This window comes from Cricetulus griseus, chromosome 4 (assembly GCF_003668045.3).
Source record: "Cricetulus griseus strain 17A/GY chromosome 4, alternate assembly CriGri-PICRH-1.0, whole genome shotgun sequence".
Classification (NCBI taxonomy): domain Eukaryota; kingdom Metazoa; phylum Chordata; class Mammalia; order Rodentia; family Cricetidae; genus Cricetulus; species Cricetulus griseus.
Window position 1 is genome coordinate 44,612,000 of NC_048597.1, and position 25,312 is coordinate 44,637,311.

The window sequence follows — 25,312 nt, forward strand, 5'->3', positions numbered from 1 at the left end:
AAGCCAGTGAGCATCATTAGCTACAGGATCCAATACAGAAGGTCCAGGGGGACTCGCCCCACATTTCTGTCAGTAATAGCTTTTCTTTTACCTGAAATATGCTGGTAATTTTCTCACTTGTGAAATTCAGTTCACCTAAAGACTAATAAATATACTGTTTCTTAAGCCTTAACTGAATCTCTTCCATGCTCTGGATGCTACATAAAAATAAAGCATCATTTGTTACCCATTTTTCTTTTGTGCGCTCTTACTTCTGAGACGATGGGATACAGTCAGTAGAGGATGATGTCTTCTCAGAAGAAGGAAATAATATGACCAACTGTTTCATATAATTTTGTTATATGTGTGAAGGTCTCTCTGTGTGTATGTATGTCTGTGTATACCTATGTACATGTGTATGTATGAAATGCTTGCTCTAAAGTTCCGTCCAATAGAGAGCTGATGACAATGAAGAAGTGTGAATTACAGTCCTGGTGTGGTGGTGAACAGAAAGGTTGAGAGGACCAGAATGAGGGCCTGCAGCCAGAGGGTTACAGATGCTCGCTGGTCACCTGTCTAGACTCCAGGTTCAGTGAGAGTCTGTTTCAAGGTTCCCGCCTTTGTGCACAAATAGGCAAAGGTGCCCCCCAACACACACACACACATACACACACACACACACACACACGCACGCACGCACGCACGCACGCACGCACGCACGCACGCACACACACATGTTGAGTGTTTGTGGGTGTTCTGTTCTGGTGTTTTGCCCTAGTCCTGGTGCCTTCTGGTTAAACACAAGGGCTAGTAAGTACAATTATTTATTAAGGTAATTTTATTTTGAAATTAACTTAAATTAAAATAAAACAAGTGTTTAAGAACGATGAGATTATAGAAGATCAAAATTATGGTTCCAGTCATATACAAATTAGTGTGCAATTAAGAACATAATAGCATTTTATAGTCAAAGATACACACACATTACTGAAAGATATATTCCTTTACATTTTTTTATTTTTGGTTTTTCCAGACAGAGTTTCTCTGTGTAGCTTTGGTGCCTATCCTGGCACTCGCTCTGGAGACCACGCTGGCCTCGAACTCACAGAGATCCACCTGCCTCTGCCTCCCAAGTGCTGGGATTAAAGGCGTGCACCACCAATGCCCGGCTTCCTTTACATTTTATTTGCTATATTTTAAACAAATAGGAAGGGAAAGCCTATTTTACTAGTTTCACCAAAATACTTGAGGTGATTATAGAAAACAGTAATACACTGTATATTAAGAAGGGTACAAGAGACTTTCTGTTTTGTTGGATTCCATTGTGTATCCATTACACACAGTACTTTTACATACAGGGATTTTTGATACAAGTACTTACTATACATTGAGCACACACACTCCACACAGCCTTATCCCTGCTTTCTCAGCCCTCCCCACGTTAGTCTCTTTGTTCCCCGATTCAGTTTTGCTTCTACTCTCATGTCATGTGTGTGTATTTTATGTGCTGAATTAAAATCTAGAAACACAAAGGAGAGAGAACATGCTGTTTGTGTTTTGGAGGCTGGCTTGATCCCCTGTCTGTGATTATCTCCAGTTGCATTTGTTTTCCTGTGGATGACGTAAGTTCATTCTTCCTTATGGCTGAAAGAGTTCCATTGTGTATGTCCACCGTATGTTACTTAACCATCCCCCTGCTGTTGGGCACCTAGGTCGGCGTCATGATGTCTGTTGTGTACAGTGCTGCAGTGAACATTGTGCAAGTGTTTCTGTCTTGTGTTGACTTAGGGACCTTTGGGTAAATACCCAGGAGTGGTGTAGTTGGGTCATATGGTAGGTGTGTTTTGAAGATTTTTAGAAGCCTCTTTCTGATTTCCATAGCGGCTGCGCTATACATTACTGTTATTGGTGTACAAAGGTCCCATTATGTCTGTATACTTACTAGCATTTGTTGTTGTTTTCTTAATGGCTGACGTTCAGGCTGGAATGAGATGGAATCGTGATATATTTTTAATTTACACTTCTCTGATGGCTAGTGAACTTAAAGCTTTTTTGTTTATTGGACATTTGTATTTCATCTTTTGAGAGTTGTCATTTCATTATTCTACCAATCCATGAACATGAAAGGTCATTCTGTCTTCTAGTATTTTCTTCAGTTTTTCAGTGTTTTAAATTTTTCATTGTGAAATCCCTTACTTCATCAGGTTTGCTTCCAGGGTGTTTGTTTCCTCATTTGTTTTGAGGCTACCATAAATAGTACTGTTTCCCTAATTCTATCTCGGAGTATTTATTGTTATTAATACTATCTATTAATATTGTATCATGTGTCTCAGCCATTTGCTGAGAAAAATGCTATCAGCCTAAAAATTTTCTGGTGGAACCTTTAGGGGATCTTCTGAACAAAATTCCATCATCTACAGATAAGGTTGTTTTGACTTCTCACTTTCATACTCATATCCCTGTTATCCTTCTCAGTTACAGTGTTTGAACTAAGACTTCAGGAGCTACACTGAATAAGAGCTGGTCTCCATTTAGCACAATGGTGGCTGTGGGTTGCTGTCTATAACCTTTACTGTGTTGAGACATGCTCCTTCTAGTGCTAGTCTTTCCAGGCTTTTATTATGATGGAGTCAAGAGTGATTGTTATTCTTTTCTGATATGCCTGTCCCAACATTCCCGAGCTCAGCCCAGCGTCCCTATACCCTTCCACATTTCAATGGAACGAATAAAATGGATAAACACCCTATAAGAGACACTTAGGCCTCATTCTGTTCACATTTATTATGATCGCCTCTGGCAGCCATCTTTGTTTTTGCCAAAGGTTTGAGTTTATTTCCTCCAGAATAGCTTCCCTAAAATGAAATTACTAGATCAAAATGTAATGAATATTTTAAAGCTCTGATTTCTAAGTAGCATATTTCCAAGTAGCTTTCCAAAAAGTTATTAATTTACCTTACACTAGCAATATGTAAGAATTATAGTATTACCCTAGGCTTAATGAGCTGCTAATAAGATTACATTACTTTCATTTTTGTTTATTTCATTCCCAGCAGGCTAGAAAGTTTTTGTAAGTATTTATTTATAATGTATTTGTGCTCCCATTTCTTATCTGTTGTCGTCTTATCAGTTGAATAGTCTGAACTCTGGCTTTCTCCCTTTATTGCTTTATTCAGGCTCCCATGATTCATTCAGCTACTGGGTAGATGAAAAGTCCCCAGTGGGGCCTGACCAAACCCAAGCTGTCAAACGCCTCGCCCGGATCTCCTTGGTAAAGAAGCTAATGAAGAAATGGTCTGTAACTCAGAACCTGACCTTCCGGGAACAGCTGGAGGCTGGGATCCGCTACTTTGACCTACGTGTGTCCTCCAAGCCAGGGGACACTGACCAGGAGATCTACTTCATCCATGGGCTCTTTGGCATCAAGGTTTGGGATGGATTGATGGAGATTGATGCGTTCCTCAGTCAGCACCCTCAAGAGATCATCTTCCTAGATTTCAACCACTTCTATGCTATGGATGAGGCCCACCACAAATGCCTGGTTCTGAGGATCCAGGAGGCCTTTGGGAACAAGCTGTGCCCAGCCTGCAGTGTGGAGAGCATGACACTGCAAAGCCTGTGGGAGAAGAAGTACCAGGTAAGAGGGAAGGAGTGATGTGCTTCTGAGAGCAAGAACTTAACTTAACTCCCTGTTTTCCTTACCTGTAAAATAGCTCAACCCAATCTAGCCTTCCAGCCCCTAAGCTGGACTGTGGGATAGCTACAAGAGATTCAGTGGGCCTTGTGGAAATGGGATTAACATTTGGTGTCTTAGTTACTTTTTTATTGCTGTGATAAAACACCATAACCAAGGCACTGATGAAAGAAAGCATTTAATTGGCTTATGGATTCAAAGGGCTAGGGTCAGGGACAGCAAAGCAAAGGAAGAAGTGAGAACTCACATCTTGGTCCACAACCAAGAGACAAGAGAAAGAAAACACTGAGAATAGTGCTTTAGTGCAACTTTAGTGAATGCTTCCTCCAACAAGTCCATACCTCCTAATCCATACCAAATGTTGCCACCAACTGAGGACCAAGAATGCAACTCTATGAGCCTACATGGGTCATTCTTCTTTGACTACCACACTCCACTCCCTGGTCCTCATAGACCGGTAGCCATATCATAGTGCAAAATGCATTTGATCAAAATTCAAAAGTCCCCATATTGTTTCACAGTCTCAAGAGTTTAAAAGTCTGAAGTCTCTTCTGTGACTTAAGGCAATCTCTTTTAACTATAGCCCTGTAAAATCAAAAGATAAAAGCAAATTACCTACTTCTGGCATGCAATGGCACAGAATGTACATGACCATTCCCAAAGAGAGGAAAAGAACCAGAGTGGAGAAATACTGGACTAAAGCAAGACTAAAACCCAGCAGAGAAAACTCCAAATCCTATAGCTCCGTGTCCAATGTCAAAGGATTTCCATGGTTCTGCCCTTGCAGCTTTATTACTTGCAACATACTCCTCTCTTTTGATCTAGTTTCACTCCCTGTATGCAGCTCTCTTTGACAGACATCCTATGACTCTGGCACCTCGAACACTTTTGTGTCTCTAACACAATCCAGGCTTCTCTTTCACAGCTTTGCCCTCTCGGGGCCTTCATTCAGGGACTCCCCCACCTCAGGCCTGGCTTCAATGGCTCTCCTTCACTGATAAGGAAGATTCCATAACCCCTTCCTCCTGATTCCTTCAAGACTGTAAAGCCAGAACCATGGGGATGACACTGCCAGGTTTGACTACCAGTTTGGCACCCTGGAAGCATATTTGTAGCAGCTTTGATTTGTTGCTGCTATTGTGGAGCAGAAAATTCCTTTTTTATAAGTTGAAAGCTTATCTGGATGAAGTCACACCCTGGAGGCACCCCTCCCTTTATTCCATTTCAGATCAGGCCTCTCTTAAATCTTCTTATATCTTTCAGCACAAGTCTTGGCTCTAACATTAGATTTCCTGGTGCTCATTTTCCTCTTTAAACTCTATATTTTATATTTCTCTTTGCCCCACATGCTCCTTTTCATTGTAGACATGTATAAGCATAATTACTGTATTAGTGTGAGAACCACCTGACAGAGTCACTGTTTAGCTGTCTTGAAATCTCCTCTGCCAAGGAAATTAGTTTTTTGTTTTTCAGTTTAGCCTTAGGAAAATTCACAAGACAAAGACAAAAATAGCCACATTCTTTGCCAAAATACCACAGTTGGGGCTCTAGTCTAGTTGTTAATGTTGTTGCCTTCTGAAATGAGCTGGAACAAACATTTCCACCTATTGGGGACCAAATATTCAAATATATGGGGGGTGAGGGCATTCTCATTCAAACCACCATACCTGCCAAATGAAGTCTATCTGCAGTCTATTTGACATCTAAATTTATTTTGAATGACTTGGCTAATATCAGCCCAAGGTCAAGTTGTAAAATAAACCAGTTGGTCAGTAAAGCATTATTCTTTCTCCTCTAATGTCTGATTAATACCCACTATCCATGTTCTTCCAGTAAAGATGAGACTCCAAACCTATACCCCTGAGGAACACACTCAGTAAATGGATAGGCCTCAGATGCTTTCTGATCCCAGAATATGGCTGCAGCAAACAAGAGCTTCAGGAAAGGTCAATCTCTGATTTAAACTTTCCCTGAGAAAAATAAAAAGTATACATCCATTCAGAGTTGTTCCAGTCCTGTTTAAGCACAATAAGAAAAAAATATTTGTATGTGTGTTTTGTTTCTTTGTGTTGGAGAAGGACCTCAGGTCTTTGTACATGCTAGGCAAGCAGCTCTACCAACCAGGCAAGTGCCACATCCCTGGCCCTATGAAAAATGTACTAAAGTATTTTGTGAGGCCTAGAGAGATGTCTGAGAAGTTAAAAGCACTTGTTCTATAATCAAAGGGACAGGTGTTCTGATCTCAGCACCTGCATAAGAAGCCAAATGTCCCCCACAGATGGCTGTAACTCCAGCTTCATGTTGAGGTGGGTTATTGGGGCTTGTGATCTTCCAGCTTAGCCAAGAGAATGTGAGTCTCATGTTCGGGGAGAGACTCTCTCTCAAAGGAATGATGAAGAGTGACAGAGGACTCGTGTTCTCCTCTGGCCCTAGTGTGCATGCAAAGCTCACATGTACATAACACTCATAGGCACACACACGAACACACACACAAATAAATAAAAATTTTAAAAAGAACTGTTAAATTCAAAGAGGAACTTCATGTTGGAAATAAGCTCAGTTATCTGTTTATAAACAATTGTTGAGCACCAAGTAGAAATGATTTTTCCCCAAATATTTATTACATCTACCCTCCTATACCTAAGTTTAATACTCTTAGATTCACAGGTTTAATTTTGTTTATTTATTTGTCATGAAGTCTGACTATGATGTAATCTAGGCCTGCCTGAATTCTTGAAATACCATCTTGGTTTTATTAATATACCAGAATGTGCTAGATTAAATTGTTTGATTTTTCTCAACAACACTGTGAGATAGGCATTTTCTATTTTGCATACCTCACCTCCAACCCCAGAGCTGAAGACCAAACCCAAGGCCTGTACTTCCTATACAAACACTCTACCACTAAGCTTAACCCCAACCCTGAGATAGGCATTTGTTATTCACACACACACACACACACACACACACACACACACACACACACACCATTTACAGATGGCAAAATTGAGAAATGGAGAGACTGGAGCAACTGGCCAAGGCAGCACTGTGAGTGAGTGGTGTGGGCCGGCCTTCTTTCACTGGCTGGCTCCTCTCTGGTATTCCCATAACTCCTGCTGTTCCCTGAGGCCTTGCCTCAGGCCTTGTTGATTTCACTACTGCTTTCTTGTGTTGTGAAAGAGAAACACTCTCTTCATTAAGAACCTATCCTCAAAGGGCCCCAGACTGTTCCCATTGAGAAAAGGGAGATGGTGTTTGAATGTGGGGATCAGGTAAGGTTAAGTATGAGGTTGGGTAGCATCCTATAATTTGGCATGCAAAGGACATTCTGCATGGCTGGCAGACATAAACAGGAAGGTCCCTGAAAGCCATTGGTCAGCCAGCCTGGCTCTATAGAGCTTTCGATTCGCCAAGAGACTCTGTCCCCAAAAATCAGGGAACAGAAGGGGTTCGGCACATAAGGGACTTGCTGCCAACCTTGACAACATGAGTTTGAGCCCAGGACCCATAGGGTAGAAATAAAGAACTGAACTCTGAATGCTCTCCTCTGACCTCTACATTAAAAAAAAAAAAAAAAGAGAGAGAGAGAGAGGATATCAAGGAAAGATACTCGTCATCAACCCTGTGCCTCCACACATGTGCACACTCAGGCATTCGAATCTACATGCACACAAGCATATACCCATGCTAACAAGTACATATACCATTAAACACACACACACACACACACACACACACACACACACACACGAGACAGACAGAGAAAGAGAGGGGGGGAGAGGGTAGGTGGGTAATTTAGCTACATTGTCCACTAAAAATAGTCTTAAAGTTATGCTGGAATGAAACTGGAATGATATATTAGCAAAAGGGAAAAGGTTGCCATTTAAGTTCTATGCCTTCCCTTGATTCCTGTGTCTCCTGTATGTCTACTTTAAACAGAAGAGCACTCAAAGCTGTGTCACACTTGGGTCAAGCTTTAAATATTCATTATGTAATGAACTGCCTTGCACATATCACCGCCCCTCCCCCTGCCCCGGGGTGTTTTATTACTGGAATTTATATCAGGAAGTACTCTACCACCAGTCACGTTTCATTTACTCACCATGTAATTATGTCACAACTCACAGATGATATCTGCATACTTTAGTAGATAAGGTTTTAAGGGCACAAAGAATTAGAGGATTTAGCTGACAGTTTGGAAGTATTTGTGATCTTAACGAGAAGGATACATAACTCTAGTAAAATACAAAACAATCAAGCTGGACGTGGTGGTGCACACCTGTAATCCCAGCTCTTGGGCTGAGAAAAGCTCTGAGTTGGAGCTACATATTAAATTCCAACCCAGAGAGGGCTACACAGCAAGACCTGTCTCAAAATCCCAAACAAAAAGGACAGCAAGAGGGCTCAGGGGTTAAAAGCAGTTTCTGTGAAAACCTGGGGACCCAAATCCAACTTCTGGAACCCATAGTAGGAGAGAACCAACTCCTGGAAGTTATATTCTGATGTCCACATGTATACCATGGTATGCACACACCTGCAGACAATAATAATCGTAATTCCTAAACATAATTTATCAATCCAAGATAATAATAAACGAAAATGATCAAGCTGCATTTGTAGGATCAGACATGTCTGGTGTAAGGGGTTTTGTAATAGGTTGAGAAGTAGAGCACACCATGAATCTGCATCCCAGAGGCTCCCAGTAAAGCAACTGCCACAGTAAGAAGAGGTCACCCAAGGGACTGTTCTTAAATGAGATTTTCCATTTTAGTCTCATGAGAAAGACTGGACATGAACTGCTGAGCTGGAGGGGAAATATTTCAAAGAAAAATAGCACAGGGAGATGAGGAGGGACCACGCCCTCAAAGGCGTGGTCAGTCATACCTGTAGCCAGCCCCTACAGGCGTGGTTAACGTGTCCCCTACAGGAGAGTCTCTGAGATTCTCTGATCAAGCTCAACAGTGTCCCTGAACCTGTGTTCAGACTGCCCAAGAAGCCCCCTTCCCAGGGGTTGAGAAGGACAGAAAGCCCCTTTAGTGTAATTTGTACTAAATACACATTTTCTGAGGCAGAGTAAAGTTGTTACCGTCTTCTAGTGCATGGATGCAGGCCCAGGGGCGGATGTCTTGGGTACCACCTGAGGGGCCTGTCACAGGGCTGCCCAGCCTCCTGCCCACCCCATAGCCCCAGCCCACTGTCCAGGGCAGCTCTCCTTATGGGCTTCACCCTTCTAAACCAGCTAGTTCCAATGCCAGGAGGAAATCTTTGGCTCTCCCCAGCAATCAGCTTACAGTGAGCCTGTGATTAACCTCATTAACACACGAGGTTACTACAGTCATCATCCGAGCCCAGCATTACTCAGGACCATTAAGAACTAAGAAAGTAGACATTACTCCCTTTGCAGCCCCCTGCCTGGCACTCCCTGCCTCCGGGCTTACAGAAGGTCAGTCACCAGCATCGTCCACTGAACACACTGGAAATGAGATGAACATATGGAATCCCTGCTCCTGAATGCCTGCAGGACAACTCTGAGGATTCCAGTCCACAGTGTAAACATGAGCTAGCTGGGCATTCCTCTGGGAAGATCTCACCCGTGCCCCTAAAGGGAAAAAACGCTGCTCTTCTAGAAAGCCACACAGCAGAGCTCACAATTGGGACAGTCAGAAGAGCAATTGTGTCCCCCAGCTGCCTCTCAGAAGCTAATTAATGCTGTGGATATAGCTTGCTAATTCTTTTTCAAATTACCACCATCTCGAATGGCCCCCCTGGAGGCCCATGGCTTCAGTAAAGTGTTCCCTGATGGTGGTGGCACATCGGTTTCCTCCCCTGGGAAGGGGGATTTCATCAGAGCCAGTGCACACAATTGAAAATCTATTCACTCACAAATGAGTTCACTGTGTTTATCTAAACTCCAAGAGCTAAGTGTCAATTCCATGAGCACAGGGAACCTGATTTCTGGACCATCTATGCTGTTTCAGCCTGGGATCTAGAGACTTCCTAGGGAGTGTGGTATGGAATTTAATATGGCTGTGTCTGGTTGGCTAAAACAAACAAACAAAAACAACCACAACAAAAAACGACATGTTCACTTTTACCCACCTTGAATGGAAGAGTCCACATGCCCACCAGTCATGCATGCTGGTAATAGTATCCTATTTTGGCAGGGTTGGCCTTGCTGGTCAATTATTCTCAGCGATATGGCCATGTCATGGTCTCTGCAGATTGTCTTAAAATACCATTCATGCTCATCACTGACTCATAGTTAGTGGAGCTTATTAGACGCAATCAAAAGAATCTTATGCATTTATCACGAGGCTCTACATTAGTTTCCAACAAATGTGTTTGTTATCTGAATAGGTATAATTCCTGTATTTCATATCAATTCCCTTTATAAGCTTGTTCTCTTTGTGCATTTAACACACACCTGTGAGAAGGTGTTCTGTGTTTTTTACTGTGTGAATAGCCAAAAGAGAAGTCTCCTTTGAATTAGACAGCAAGTTCTCAGTAAACCTTTGTTTTTTAATTTTTTAAAAATAATATATAGGGGCAATATGGGGGCTCCGTGGGTAAGGCATGCCACAGTTAAAGTTCTAGATCCCATTTGGTTGAAGGTGAGAACTAACTCCCAAAAGTTGCCACCCCATCCCTCTGCCATGTAAAAATAAGTAAATACATCTCATAAAAAGAAAAAAAAAAACATAGCTCTCACCTCAAAGAGAATGAGAAATAGTTTATTTGTGAGCCAAATAAGAAAGGGCTGGGGACATGGACTCAGGTGGCCTGGAACAGCATGTCCACTGTGGAAATGGTCACATGAGATTTGATTAGCCTCAAAACTAAAGAAAGCCATAAGGCAATGCATTTATCAACATTGGTAGGTCCCACAAGTAGGCAAGTTATAATGGGTGAAGCTTCTGTAGGTTTCAGATGCAGACTATGGACATTTTTGCTCTTGGAAGCTGGTGGTCTGCTACAAATACGTGGTCAAAGGTTTTAACCCTGTAGTAAAAAAGATGTGAGGCCTGGTGTAGGAGCGAGCAATCAATGACAGTGAGAAGATCAAGGCTTGCCCAAGAGAACTTGACTCTAGACGTCAACATTCTAACTTTTCACACTCATGAGGTCATAATCTGTCATTCAGCATCGTAAAATCTTTCACAGAGATGTGGCTTTTTTTTTTTTTAATTTCAGTTTACACAACCAATTCTACTACTTCTGAGAATGCTTGTCCACGCCCCCGCCTCTAACTCCCCCATGCAAGTATTCAGCTTTTAAATGTTGCTGTCCTTTTCTTGCTCTGAACATTTCAGGTTCTCATTTTCTACCACTGTCCCTTCTACAAGCAATACCCATTCCTGTGGCCGGGAAAGAAAATTCCAGCACCGTGGGCAAACACCACAAGTGTGAACAAATTGATCCCCTTTTTGGAGACCACCCTGAGTGAGCGAGCTCCACGTGGGGCCTTCCATGTCTCCCAGGCCATCCTCACCCCAAGAGTGAAGACCATTGCCCGAGGCCTGGTGGGAGGCCTCAAGAACACACTAGTTCACAGGTAAGAGGTGGCTTCATCCCACAGGCAGGGTTTATGTTATTGTTTCATTGGTGGTGGTTGGTTAATTGGTTGGTGTGGTTAATTGACTGATTGTTTGGTTTGGTTGGTTTCCAGGTGGCCTTGAACTCATAATCTTCCTGCCTTTGCTTCCCTGATACTGGAATTATGGGTTCTCATATCTATCTCCCCCCACAGAAGAAGTTTGAACACACACACACACACACACACACACACACACACACACACACACACACGCTCTCGAGTGCGTGTGGGGGGGGGGTGCTATCCGTTCTTGTCTTGCAAGCATGAGAATCTGAGTTTAATTTCCAGAGCCTGTGCGAAAACAATCCTGAGAACAATGAACCCCTGTGATCCCAGGATCTCAGCTCTGAAGAAGCAGAAACAGCTGGATGCCTGAGGCTTACTGCCTGGCAAACCTATTTTAATTGGCAAGTTCCAAACCAGTAACAGACTGTGTCAAACAAAATGGATGGCATCTGAAGACTGACAGCCATGTTTTACTTCTGGCATTTCAGACAGGCACGGACACATGCACTCAAACACAAGTGCACCTGCATGAACACACACACACACACACACACACACACACACACACACACACACACACACACATTTATCTTGATTTTATTCTAAATATACAATAGTAAAACTCTAGACTTTGAGCATTACAAAATGAGACAAACACACAAAAAGCAACTTATAAAATGTACTGCTGAAAAGCTGTGGATTCTAGGAGGATTACATGAATAGTACCCAAAGAATCCTTGGGCACTTTGCTAAAATGTTTGCATTATTCCATAAATACTCACTATGTTTTTATACTATGACAAGCACTGTGAGACAATGTCACTGTGTGTTATCTTTGTGACACATACCCAGGGTGATCCTTTTATTACCCAAGCAGCTGGCTGAGATACTCCCTGTTTAAGCATTAAACAAGCTGCTTTGCTCTATGCTGGGGACTGAAAGATGGTCCTTCAGGAATTTGGTCTTTCTTCTGTGTTGATCATGAGTCATGAGAACCATGCCACAGCCTGCAGTACTCCCTTGGGACAGAATTGGGCTTCATATACAGTCAATCAAGGATGTTCTAGTCATTTTGTATGAGATAATGGTCTTTGTCCTGGGCACCAGTGAGTGATGGATAAAGGATGCCAAGAAAGTATATTACATGTATATACACATGTGAGTATACATGTAGATTGTATTGTGTATATGAATATAGAGGGATGTTATAGGTGCACTTGGCTGTAGGCTATACTTTGTGATGCAAGCTTTGGAAACTAATGTATTTATGTTTTCTAAAAATTATATTTACAAGCATCTGTTTGGTTCTTGAGTTCTTGGTTCTGACTGCAATTTGGATAGTGAAATCTTTGGCCAGTCACATAGCCAGGCACATGCTCAGTCACTCTCATTTGGTTCTGAGTTTGGAGATCATGGTTTCAGATAATAGCCATGTGGCTAGTCAAGAGTTTAAAAGGCAAGCAACAACTGTACTCTACTTTCCTCCTGCTAATGTTAACCGTGGACAGAGCAAGAGGTTTTCCTATGCAGCTCTTCTAATTTGCAACCAAACTGACTGGAAGAATTCCACAGGCAGCATGATACTGCACACCTTCAATTCCCAGCACTTGGAAAGCTGAGGGTTGTGAGTTCAAAGCCAGGAGAGGCTATGAGTTGGCTATATGGTAATTATGATGGGGGAGGGTGTAAGGGTACAGTAGAGTGAGACAGGATCTCACTCTAGAGCTCATACTAGCCTCAAACTGACCAACTGCAATCCTCCTCCCTCAGTCTCCAAAAGTGTTGCTGGAGTTTCTTGTTCACCAGGTTCACCATAGCTGCCCGCCTTGCCCCCAAATGATCACACAGATGCTATATTAAAATAAAACTGTTGGCCAATGGCTAGGGCTTCTTACTGGCTAGCTCTGTCTTAATTATTAATCCATTTCTACTAATCTATGTATTTCCACGTACTCTTGACTTACCAGAGAATGCCCAGCACCATTTCCCCTTTGGCAGCTACATGGTGTCTTTTTCTGGTGGTGCCTCACTGCCTACCTTTCCCAGAATTCTCCTCGTCTCCTAGTCCTGCCTATCTTCCTGCCTCTATTGTCCAAACAGTGTTTTATTCATCAACCAATAAGAGAAACATATATACACAGAAGGACATCCCCTATCACAGAGTGATGGGATTATAAATGGGACCTACCATGTTTGACTTGAAAAAGAAATCTTAAACTAGTATGATCTCTTTAAAGGACCTAGAATTGTAAACTTTCTTTTGCATGTATTGATGCTCATGTTCCCCGTCCATTTTCCTTGTGCTTTTGGTAAATTTGTAGCTTAACATTATTTATTTATTCATTCAATAAAATTAGAAAATTTCAAGAAAAACAGAGAGTACTGAGGAAGAGGCAGGTGCCGAGCCACTGTTGAGTCCTGTAGCCTTGGCCATGGACAATCTTTCAGCAAAAATTAGCATGAACATTTCTCTAGAGCATTTTATTGCGTGTGAAGACCACGCCACTGCAAATCCATGTGAGCAATGGTTCCAATAGACTATTTCAGAGTAAGGATAAGCCCCTTATTATGAATAAAAGGCCCCTTTTGCAAATGATTTGGTATATGATGCTTAAATCCAGGTCAGCCTTTTGAGGAGAAGGGGACATTACCTAAGATTCTTTGTCCTCATGTAAGACAGTACTCAGGGAAGCTAAGTGATGCAACCTTCGGAGCTTTCAAGAGCCAAGAGTCTGTTGGGACTGAAGGGCTTCAGCCTGGGCAGTATGACCATTGATATGAGCAGGGATGGTGCCTGTGCCATGTTCCTTGGTGTTCCCCGGGCCCATGATTGAGTTAGTAGTGCCTGGATCTGGTCAGCTCACACTGGTCACCTCTGTTAACCCACAATGTCACTCACTACATTTTCACACTTCTTCAGTCTGGCTGCCCATGAATCCCAGCCTCTCTATTTAGTTGTAATGAAGATACCATGAGCCCAAAGGCAAGGTCTCCTTGATGATAGTGAGAATGTGTCGTTTAAATGAGTAGCTACCTTGGAATCCTAGCCCTCTTCTGGTCACAGGAGCATTAGGGGTGTGGTCCTACATTCCTGTGCCTACACATCAACTGAAAGCAGAAACCTGGATCTGGCCAGGAATCTGTTCCCAAATGTCAAAGAATCACAAGACTGTCATTTCACCACTGAGTAATCGTAGGCTCTCCCTCTGAGCACCAGCACCCCAAGAGGCTCTCCTAAATGGCTAACCACACAGGGGTTCTAGCGAGCTGATCCCAAGCACTGATCAGTAGCTCAAACCCAGGGAATACTGGGAGTGCCTTTCTGCTGCTGGAGGTAGTTTCCTCAGTGGGAAGCTTATCCCTAATAAGCAGATGAGCTTTGGACATGAGATTCTATTCACTTTGGTTCATCATTTTGGAAGGAAGTCACAAACATATACAGCCCATTCAAACTGAATTTCTGTTGTCATTTAGACTGGAAGAAACATGGAATTTGAATTCATAGTAGTCATAGTGAAATCCAATAAGGTGTGTTATGCCTAAGACTGAGAACCAAATGGCCACTGGAACTCTGGGAGGGGACAAGGACTGAGATAGGAGGCTCAAGGTAGAAGCCTATAGAATCCCTATTAAGATCACTGAACTGTGCTCCCTTCCCCAAATCCTTGAATTAAAATTCTAATGAAGCCAATGTGGTTGTGCATACTGAAGGGACCAGCTCCCTTTTCGACAGCCATAACAACCGAACACATGCTTGTCTGACCTTGTCCTAGACACTAGAAAGTCAGATGCCTGCCTCGTGACAAGGAACCAATCAGAAGTTAGCTGGTGACGCTATGCTTTACGACCCTGGGTGTACTTTACGGACAAGCGCACAGCAATGATGCGCAGAGCATAGCAACCACCCTGGGAGGGCCTATGGACCATAACAACCAGTTGGCCAATCAACACAAGGCAAGCCCTCCAAGCCTGGAGGCACACCAATCGTGAGCCTCTGCGTACCCCTAGACACTCCCCTTATGCTGCCCTACAAAATTTCTCTCTGCAGCGGTTCGAGCTGTCTTTGCAAGCCATCTGCCATGGTGGGTGAGTGAAAGACCCGAGCTAACATGGGGTTAGCTCATTAAATTACAATAAAGCCTCATGCAGTTTGCAGGAAGCTCTCAAATCCGCCTGGTGATTGGGGTGACCCAGGTAGTGGCCTGGGACCCCGGATACCTGAGTTTTCCGGGGGTCTAACAATACCTTTAGACCCAGCATTCCAGAGGCAGAGGCAGACAGATCTTTGGGAGTTTGAGGCCAGCTAGGCCTAGGTAGTGAGCCCCTGTCTCAAACTGTAGCAAGTTTTCTTGTTGAACTTTCTTTTCGGACTGCAAGCCACCAATAGCACAGAGAGACATATTATTAATTAATAATAAGCTTGGCCTTTATTTTAGGCTTGTTCTCAGCTAGCTCTTATAACTTAAATTAACCTGCTTCTATTAATCTACATTCTGTCACATGACTTTTTACCCCTTTTTTTTATTCTGTATGTCTGATTTCCTCCATGTCTCCCTGGCTTCTCTCTGGCACCTAGATTCATCCTGAGTTCCTCTCTCTCCCCAGAAGTCTCTCCAGCCTTGCCATTGGTCATTCAGCACTTCATTAAACCAATCACAGTGACACACCTTCACACAACAGAAACAAGTATCCCACAATATCAACTAGAATAAAACCCAATCGTACTGCTTCTGAATGTGAGTCTGTCTGGAGAAGTTGCCTTTTAAAGAGGTAATTAACTTGAAAGGCCTTTAGGGTGGGCCCTAATGAGCTCACACTGAAGTCCAAAAGAAATTTAAACCAAGAAGAGACAATAAGCATGGTGGGGCAAGCCAGTAAACAGATGAGAGGACATTCAAAGTCATCTTGGAATGTATGATACTATCTCCCAAAACAAACAAACAAAAAGCAAAGAGACCACAGCGATCTGTGTTTGTACATAGAGAAAATACCACAGAGGCAGGGGACTGTGGGAAGGAGGAAATCACCATCAAGCCAAGAATAAACACCTCAGATAAAGCCCAGCCTAGCACCATCTTAATCTTCAGCTGGCAGCCAGCCTCTAGAACAACAGAAAATGACTTTAGTTCTTTGAAGTCACTAGTGTATGTGTTGTTACAGCAGCTCGAGTGAGCTAACACAGTCCCCTGGGCAATCGGGTGACCCCGCACAAGTTCTTGTCTCTGGGTTATGCTTCTCTTCACCACTGAGAAAAACACCTCATGGGACTGTAGTCTGAAGCTGACAATGCCTGTCACCGTGACTGGTAAAGAAACGAGGTGACCTCAAGGTCAGAGGGAAGATTGAAATCCAGTGCCATAGCCCAGCCTTCTGCAAAGAGCTCTGTTCCTGGTCAAAGCCAGTGGGTTCTCCATTTCCCTTTACATCATCCGGTTCACTTGATAGGAAGCTTGACACATGTAACCCAAAGCTGACACAGACCTCTTTGTCCCTGGAGACCACAGGTACTTAGATTTTTCAAAAAGCTCCCCGCACACTCCTGAAGTCCTACAAGGAATGGCTCCAGCAGCAGTGAGGGCTGTCAAGAAGCATTTCTTCAGAATGACCAGCAGATGGCGCAAGATCCCCAAACATGGGCACTGACAAAGGATATTTTGAAACCATGACTGCAACAGGTTCCCTCTACCTTCATTTGGAGGGCTCCGAATTTTTGGTCTTTGTCTCTAACAGGATTCTTTGTTTTTAGCTCCCCATCTCAACATACTGTTGTGTGGATATATTAAGGAATTTCTTACCCCCACTCCCCAGATCTTTTTCTCTCTGCTTTTTTACTTGTTTATGATCCCTTTTTCTTGGCCAGACACATGCAGTAAGCAGGCTTTGTCCCGAACAATTTCTATGTATGTACTACTGTCCTATCTTTCTGATGCACCCTGTTCCACAGGGAACTAGGAATTTTAGTAAATTGAGATCTCTAAGAGTCCCTTCTAAAAAGAGAAGGGCAATCGTGAGTCATGACCAGCTATCAAAATAAAAATGTAAATTGATCTGTAAGACTTTTTTTTAGCCCATGGTAGACTGTAGATTCCAGCCTACAACTTTAGTTCCAGGATCCAACTCCATTTCTAGATACTGTGAACACCCCTACATACACGTGCACACACCCTCATAAGGACATATTCATCTTGTTTTTAAGAAAAACAAAAAATAATTGATAAATTATGCTCTATCAAAATTAAGGAGTAGTTCAAGCCCATCAAAATATTTTACTTAGAAAATTAAAGGCAAGCTACAATGATGGGGGATGTCCTTCTGTATTCTGTGAATAGATGTTTCTCTTATTGGTTGATGAATAAAACTGTTTTGGCCAATGGACAGGCAGGATGTAGCCAGGCAGGAAGTATAGGTGGGGCTACCAGACTAGGAGAATTCTGGGAAGAGGAATGCAGTGAGTCGGGAGAGAGATGCTATGCAGCTAGGAAGCCTGGACATTCTCCAGTAAGATAAGGCCATGTGGAAATACATAGATTAATAGTTATTGGTTAATAATTAAGAGAGAGATAGCCAATAAGGAGCTGTGCAATTGGCCAAACAGTTTATAATTAATATAAACCTTTGTGTGTTTATTTGGAACTGAATGGCTTCGAATTAGACGGACAGAAACCTCCATCCACACTACAGGCTAAAAGAAATGTTGGCAAAAATATTTCTTACAAAAAAGCTAGTATCAAGTATATAAAAATAAATTCTAAAACTCAACATTTAAAAGAACGAAGGGCAGATACTATCAAAACACATTGCATGAAACTCTTAGAGAACAAATGAAAATACAAAAAAACTAAAAATGTTTGAAAACTAAGTGGGAAAAAATTGTCAAAGTGTTGAGTAGATACTTGTAAAAAGAAGGTACATAAGGGGTCAGTCTACATTCCCATCAGTCCTTATGCTTCAACTTTCCATGTGCTTGGATTATAGGCATATGTCACCACACTTGGTTTAGAATGGCTAGACTTCAAAACACTAGTGGGACCAATTTTTAGGGATAATATTAACTGTCCAGAACTTTTCTGCTCTTTTGGTGGGACTGTGAAGTTGAACGGTCCCTTTGAGGAAAGGTCTGGCAGTTTCTTATAAAACTAAATAGAAATAAACCCTATCATAGACCAGTTTTGTCCCTTGATTTTTATCCAAGAAAAATAAAATGATGCCCATAAAAAGACTCATAGAAGAATGCCCATAATAGTTTATTCATAATGACCCAAAATTAAAAACAATCAGTGTATCTAACAATAGGAAAATGGATAAGCTGTGTCTATAGTTATACAATGGGATATTGCATGGTACTGTAAAAAGAAAAAATGCAATTAATCACATGCATACTGACATATGTAAGGGACTTTATGTGTTTTCAAGTGGAATATGTCAAAAATAGAAGCATCATTGATAGGAAGATAGTGATGTATTAATAGACATGTGGCGAACAAAATAATAACATATTAGTAGTAGGAGATAGGTGATGGGTCCACTTACTATAAAAATTCTATCTGTTTGACATATGTTTGAAATTTTTCATGAGGAGCCCTAAGAACCTAACAATAAAAGGACTGTTGGATTTGCTGTTATGAGGTCCTGTTAACATGGCTGTCTTTTTGATACTGTAAGCAAATGAGCTCTTGCATAAGAGAAATCTTGGAAAGGCAAGTTCTCCAGTGGAATGCTGACTACATATTGAAGGGGGCATAAGGGTTAGGTAGCCCCAGGGGCTTGTGCATTTCTGATATACTTTTTATAGTAAGAAAAATGTCTTATTTCCATTTCTGGAGTTGTCATTCTAACCACTACCTGTCATTCTAACCATCTGTCTTTTCTCTTTTCACCCAACACTTTCTCTGCATAGGAATCTCCCTGCTATCCTTGACTGGGTGAAGACCCAAAAGCCTGGAGCCATGGGTGTCAATATCATCACATCTGACTTCGTGGACCTGGTGGACTTTGCCACGACCGTGATTGAGTTGAATGACCTTCTAGAGGACAGAGCTCTGACTAAGTGCTGAATTAATGCTTTGTTTAATTGAATGTTGAGATTGTGGATTGAAGGTAGGGTTCTCGAGGGTTCCAGTTAGGCTGGCTCATTCCTGGGCAGTCATGGTGAAGTGAGGAAGAGAAAGAGGGCCCTCCAGGCATTCCTCACATAGCTATTTGGATAAAACTCCAGGTACTTTCATTGCATTTCCCCCAATGAGACTTTTAAAAGCTGAAGTCTAAGGGACGAATGCATATTTTCTTATGGTCAAGGCCAGGATCTACCCAGTGGCTTATGGCGGCAAAGGATCTCAATCATCCCAGCTTCCTATTGTCTTCTGGGAGCATTTGAGCCTGTGTTAAGGCTAAATTGGAAAGGCATTCCTGGTCAGCACAGTAGCAATGGCACATGTAAGCACTGACCACCCTCTGGGAAGTTTCTGCTATCAACCTAGAACTCTGAGGGGTCCTCAGGAGCCAAGCACCAGGTTCTTTCTTGAACTGTACAATATCACCACTTCTCTATGAGAGCAAGATGTGTTTATTACCACACTGCTCAGCCACAGGCTGGCTCTGGAAGTGGTCCCCTTAATGCTTCATATAAACAGTGCATACTACCCTTGGCATCAGAAATGTATTTCCCGATCTTAAAGTATTGCTTCCTTTCATTTCCCTTTGGGCCACCTCTTTAAAATGAAAGGGACAGTGGTAGGGAATCTTTTGTGTGAGGGCCCAGTAAGAGCTAAACATGCATGTTTGTTGCATGCCAGAATTCTTTGATTTAATCCTGTAGCTTTCTCCCCCAAATGACTATCAGGCAAGCACCTGCATCATTTTGGCACAGTCTTCTTTGGAGCAAGGTCTTCGAGCCTGATACTGGAATCACATTTATTGTTTGCTGCTTGGGACCCTATGCTAAGTAGAAGGCTGCTTGTCCGTGACAAAATGGAGGCTGACACTGGATGTGTGGGGACGTGCAATGCCATTAAAGGAGCGAGTTCCAAGTGGGTTTGGAGCCAGCCTGTAACTCCTTACAAACAAGACTACCTCGGGGACATTTAGGGTGACATATATTGTCAAGTGAGAAAAAGAAAAGCAATGCTGGAACATTTCCACTTCTTTTTCCATTTGGTCTTTTTTCTCTGGGTTGTTCTGCCAACTAACCACCACGGCATGAGGGCTTGGAAACTCAAGAGGGAATCTTTTTTTAATTGATAAGAGGAAGTTTTTTTTTTAATTGATAGGCACCCTCTTGTTTCCTCTGCTTTGTTTCTGTACTTATTTATTCATGGAGTAAGTATCTGCAGTGCTGATCGCCTCAAGAGCACTCACACAGATGTTTACTGGACTTTTCCTACCCAGGATGGATGCTGCTGTGGTCTTCCACCCAGGCACTGGATGGTGCATCTCAGGACTGTGAGTGACTTGTACTTTGCTGTAGACGTCCTACCCCACCCCAGTCCTGCTAAGGGTGGTACATAGGTACGGATGTGATCTAGATCCAGGAAGCCGCTGCCAAAGGCATACACCGTGACGGAAGTGAAAGGGCCATGAAAAACTACCCAGGCACTTTTGTCGAGCATCGGGAAGAACGGAGCTAGGAATAACAGCTTAACACAGACATGAGCATGCTCTGATACCACTTAGAGCTATCTCAGAATCCCATGGGAGGTGTCAGATTCCAGATTCCTAAGAAGGACTATAAACAGGCAATCCTGAGGGGAGGAGTGGCAATTGCAGAGACTGCTGGACCCTCTCCTAGGAGTTCTCACTTGTATCCTTGGTTTCCTAGTTAGATTGTGTGTGCTGACTGCAGTGGGGATATCTTGAGTGAGCTATTGAAAACACACGCATGCCCCTCACTGCTGATTTTCTGGTCTTTTTTTCTTCCTGAAGTAATTTAGGCCTTGACTTTTTAATCTCCATAGTTCACAGAGGCCAAGCACAAACGCCTCTGGGAAAACCTGATTGAACTTCTCCTGTTCTTGAATTTTTATCCCTCCCAGAGAAGGCTTCCAGAATGATCTTGTCAAATTTGGTGGAGCCTTCTTCCCTGCATGGGGCTTCCTTGTTGTGTAGGAGTGTGTACCCTCATCATCTTAATTTCCCATCAAATATGATTCTGAGGGCTACAGAGATGCTCTGGAAACCTTAGCCTACCCTCAGGTTTTTATTTATTTTTTTATTGTTGCATTTTGTATTTGTTTGTTTCTTTGTTTGTTTTGGTTTTAATTCTCCATCAGTTTCCAGGGACTAGATCATTCTCCATCCCATTAACCCTTTGTTACTTGGCAAAGAGAAAAGGGGGCAAGAGGAGAGCCATTCTGCTCTGTGTTATTGGAGCCTCAGCTTTGTCCAGATGCTTGGTGCTATGGGGCTCGGTGTGTCAGCAGGTATCTGCACCGGATACCTGTTTCCCTTTAAGGCTGCAGACTGTTCAGTGAATTGTTTACTTCATCTCTTCCCTTTGTTCTTAAATGCACAGTTGTACCACACTTATGACATGCACCTCGATGTTTGCATGCTGTACCATGAAGCATGACACAGAAGCACAGCACACTTCCAAGGCCACGTGTACAGCCCTCCCTGCTCCCATTGTGAGAGCGTGCACTGACTCTTCCATGCTGCTTTAGGGTCTCGGCCTTTTTGATGTTTTGAGAGTCTGAGAGGTTGCGGGAGGATTATTCACAGTTTTCTCTAGTAATTACTGAAATCTCTGCCCAAAGACAAAGGCTTCCAATGTTATAAAGGCTGCATGTATTCTGTTCCTTGAAGACCAGGCAGAAAATTGGGGTTGGAGAGAATGACAACAGAATATAGACCCCACAGCTCATTTTGCAATAGTTACCAGTAAGAATTCTGACCCAAATGTAAGATGTGTCCTTGAAAATCAAAATAAGACTCTCAGATCAAAGTGTTCAGAATCAATTTCAAGAACAACTGAAATGTTGCCCATTAACTTAGTTTCACAGAAGTTGGGGTCATTTCTACTTGGAAATTTAACCTAGTTCTTCATGAGCTCTCTGCACCATTCCTTGATGGCCAAGACAGTTCTAGGTTTCTGTGAGTTAAAGCAGTGTTCCAAAGCTTGCACCTTGAGCATATCAGAAGTTCCATGTGTGTGATGGATAGAGACAATGTTCTTAGGACTGAACAGAGAGCTCAAGGTGGGGCGGATGGAAGCGACAGTGAGTGTTTGAGGATTTGGACTGACATCATGGCAGTCTTAGAAGTCATGCAAAAAACAAAACAACAACAAAAAACCCTTATATTTGCTGCTTGAGATTTGGTCCTTTCCATTTTCTTTAGTGCTGGGTCTAGACCCTTGAATGTTGTAGAACATTTAATCTAGAGTTCAAATCCAGGATTTTATATACATGAAAAGAAAAGCACAAGACCTGAGCAGAGGTAATGACAAACCTTAGGAATCTCAGGTCTTTCATAACTTCATGTTCACATCGGAAAATGTATGCTCCTACCCAACACAGCAATGATGTGAAGCATTGTGAGATTAAATGGAGCTATCTGATGTGTCTGGATATCCATGGGGTTTTCTTCATTCTTACCAGTGAGAAGCAATCCCAAAGAGACATGATACAACCTGCCATTAGCACACAGTGGAAGGTGGGGACCCAGAAGAAATTCATGTGAAACGAAACTGCTGTTTTCTCTGAGAAGCAAAAGGACTAAAAAGTGACATCATTACAGAAGTTTTATAATGCACTTGATTGTTTATTAAGTTCTGAGAAAGAAAACAGGAGAATGAACAGGCCACAGCCATGAGATCTCCTCCCTTAGCTGAGCAACTGATTCTGGGCTAACCTGTCCTTGGTTCTTTCATCTTTAATAATGATGCAAATCTCAGTTGACTGGTTCATGCAATATATAAGGTCTTAGGGCTCAGCCTGAATGTCTCGCACTCTGGGGATGTACTTTTGCAGTGATTCTTCCTTCTGTACACGTGTGCAGAGAATATGGTTAGGGTCATTATCCAAGAGTGTGGTACAGGCTGATTGAATTTGACTATGTATTATACCTTCTGGAATCTATATACTGTGTGGGGCTCAAAGAAATATGCCCAAGTGCATGTTGGCCCCTGAGACCTGGGCTTTCTCAACATGTCAAGAGGAAACAACAGACACTGCAGTTATGAAACATCCAGGCTGAAAGAACCCTGATGAGGGACAGCATAGAGGAGCATGGATGGCCCTCTAGAGTCCATTGTCTGTTTAGTACATCTTAACCCTCTGCGAAAGCTGCTTCCTTGTAGTTGGTATGCAGTGTCATTTCTCAATAGTGTCACTGTGGGACACAGGAGAGTGAAGTCACTGAATGACAAGTGGTGTCAATATAAACTTCCCCATAATTCTAGATGGCTCTAATCAGCTCTTTACTGCCCCAAGTGACCTCCGATTTCCACAACCTTTGGATTCCCCAGTTTCCTGCTATAAACACTGGCACTAATGGCCATATGTCTGAGCTAGCCTAACTCAGAAGCAACCCTACAATGATGCTGGTGATTTTAAGAATTAGCAAAGTTTTAGAAACTGTCAAAAATATTCTAAGATAAGGATATTTGGCTTTGGATACTGTGTTTTAGCATCAACTCCAGCAAACTTGTCCTAAGATTCATCAGACCCATTTTAAAACAAAATGTTTTGAATAAGCCCTCCACTCTTTGGGAGAATTCAGAATTGTAGGCTGTTTAGGCAACTGCACCAACAGTCTAGAGGCATTTTCTGTCATCACAGAATGCTTTCTCCTGTCTCCTAGCACTCCCCACCATCTGCCAATGATTGCATCACAAGATGCTGACAAAAGGTACTCTCTGACTGTAATGGTAGTTGTTTTTTGTCTTCTTAAATGCATTTTTTGCCTCCTGCTCCCAACCAGTCATTAAAACTATGCTTAATTGGAGTCCTGAAATTGGGACCAATACTTAATTCAGATAGCACAGGCTTGCTCACAGTGTTAAGCCCACTAGGAAGCATAGCACTTTGGAAAGTCATATATAGGCCTTTGGCAGCTCTGTACAGTTGCAATGTCACACCTATTATAAGTTTATAGGACTAATAACAAGTCAGTTATAGATCTATAGAATCAAGATGATAATCTTAGATCATATTCTAGAAATAATATTACCTTGCTGCTACTAATTATTACCCCAGTATTCATAAGTATTAAATGCAGGTTGTGTATGCATTATTTGTATTATGGGTATGCCAACTGTAATACTTAGCCTTCCTGATCAGTAATTTAAAATTACAGGAACTGTCATAGTAAAAATAAGTCTTGGTCAGTTCAGATAACTCATGTATCTGATAAACGCTGTAATGGAGATTATGTTTTATTTTCTATTACTTGATTTACATTGCAATGCATGTGGTTGCTAAACTTAAGAAATAATAATCAATTTTTACCAATATTAAGATTAGGGATAAAATTGTGCATATATGCTACTTGATACTCTGAAATGTATTTTGTGGCTTGTCACCTTCATACACATTTCACTTGACTTCTTTCCCTTTAGGAAATAATTGTTCAGTTATATCTCTTTTCTTCTTTCTTGTAACTTGAATTAATCACATGATTCATCCTAAAATATTGTGAAGCCACAATACCTCATTTTAACTGTGAAAAAAAGTATTAATAAGTCTGATCATATGATGTATTTCCTTGTATTTGATTTGAGCCACTTATCAAGGTATAATCTTAGTAATAAACATGAATCTTTAATAGCCATGTTTCTTTGGTTTGAATGAACTTTTTCTTACTGACCTATGTCTAACTTTGTTTCGAAGAGCTGAAGATTCCGTATCAAGAAGACTCATCTGAACCCATCTGCACTCCCTAAGATGGACAGTATACTCCAGTCATTCCTGTTAAAGTTAGCCCAGACCTTAGTGACATCCAGAGTCCCACTTGATCACCATCTCTGGCTCACCTAATTTGAATAATTGCTGGATGCCAAAATACTCAGAAATGACCTAGCCATTCACACAATGAATAAATAAGAGTAA

General features: G+C 42.1%; 1 protein-coding gene across 4 annotated transcripts in view; it reads left to right on the forward strand.

The window, feature by feature from the left end:
• Positions 1-25,038, forward strand: part of Plcxd2 (phosphatidylinositol specific phospholipase C X domain containing 2) — a 54,322-nt gene extending 29,284 nt beyond the window's left edge. Inside the window, exons 2-5 of one of the 4 annotated variants that reach the window (XM_035444526.1) lie at positions 3,153-3,613; positions 10,981-11,222; positions 19,168-19,367; positions 20,655-25,038. In XM_035444526.1, the coding sequence (XP_035300417.1) occupies positions 3,153-3,613; positions 10,981-11,222; positions 19,168-19,324 (860 nt within the window). In that variant the 3' untranslated portion in view covers positions 19,325-19,367; positions 20,655-25,038. Of the gene's footprint in view, positions 1-3,152; positions 3,614-10,980; positions 11,223-11,336; positions 12,569-19,167 lie in introns of those variants that run through there. The other 3 variants (XM_027412567.2, XM_027412569.2, XM_027412568.2) reach the window with 3 other exon arrangements.
• The last annotated feature ends 274 nt before the right edge of the window (positions 25,039-25,312 follow it).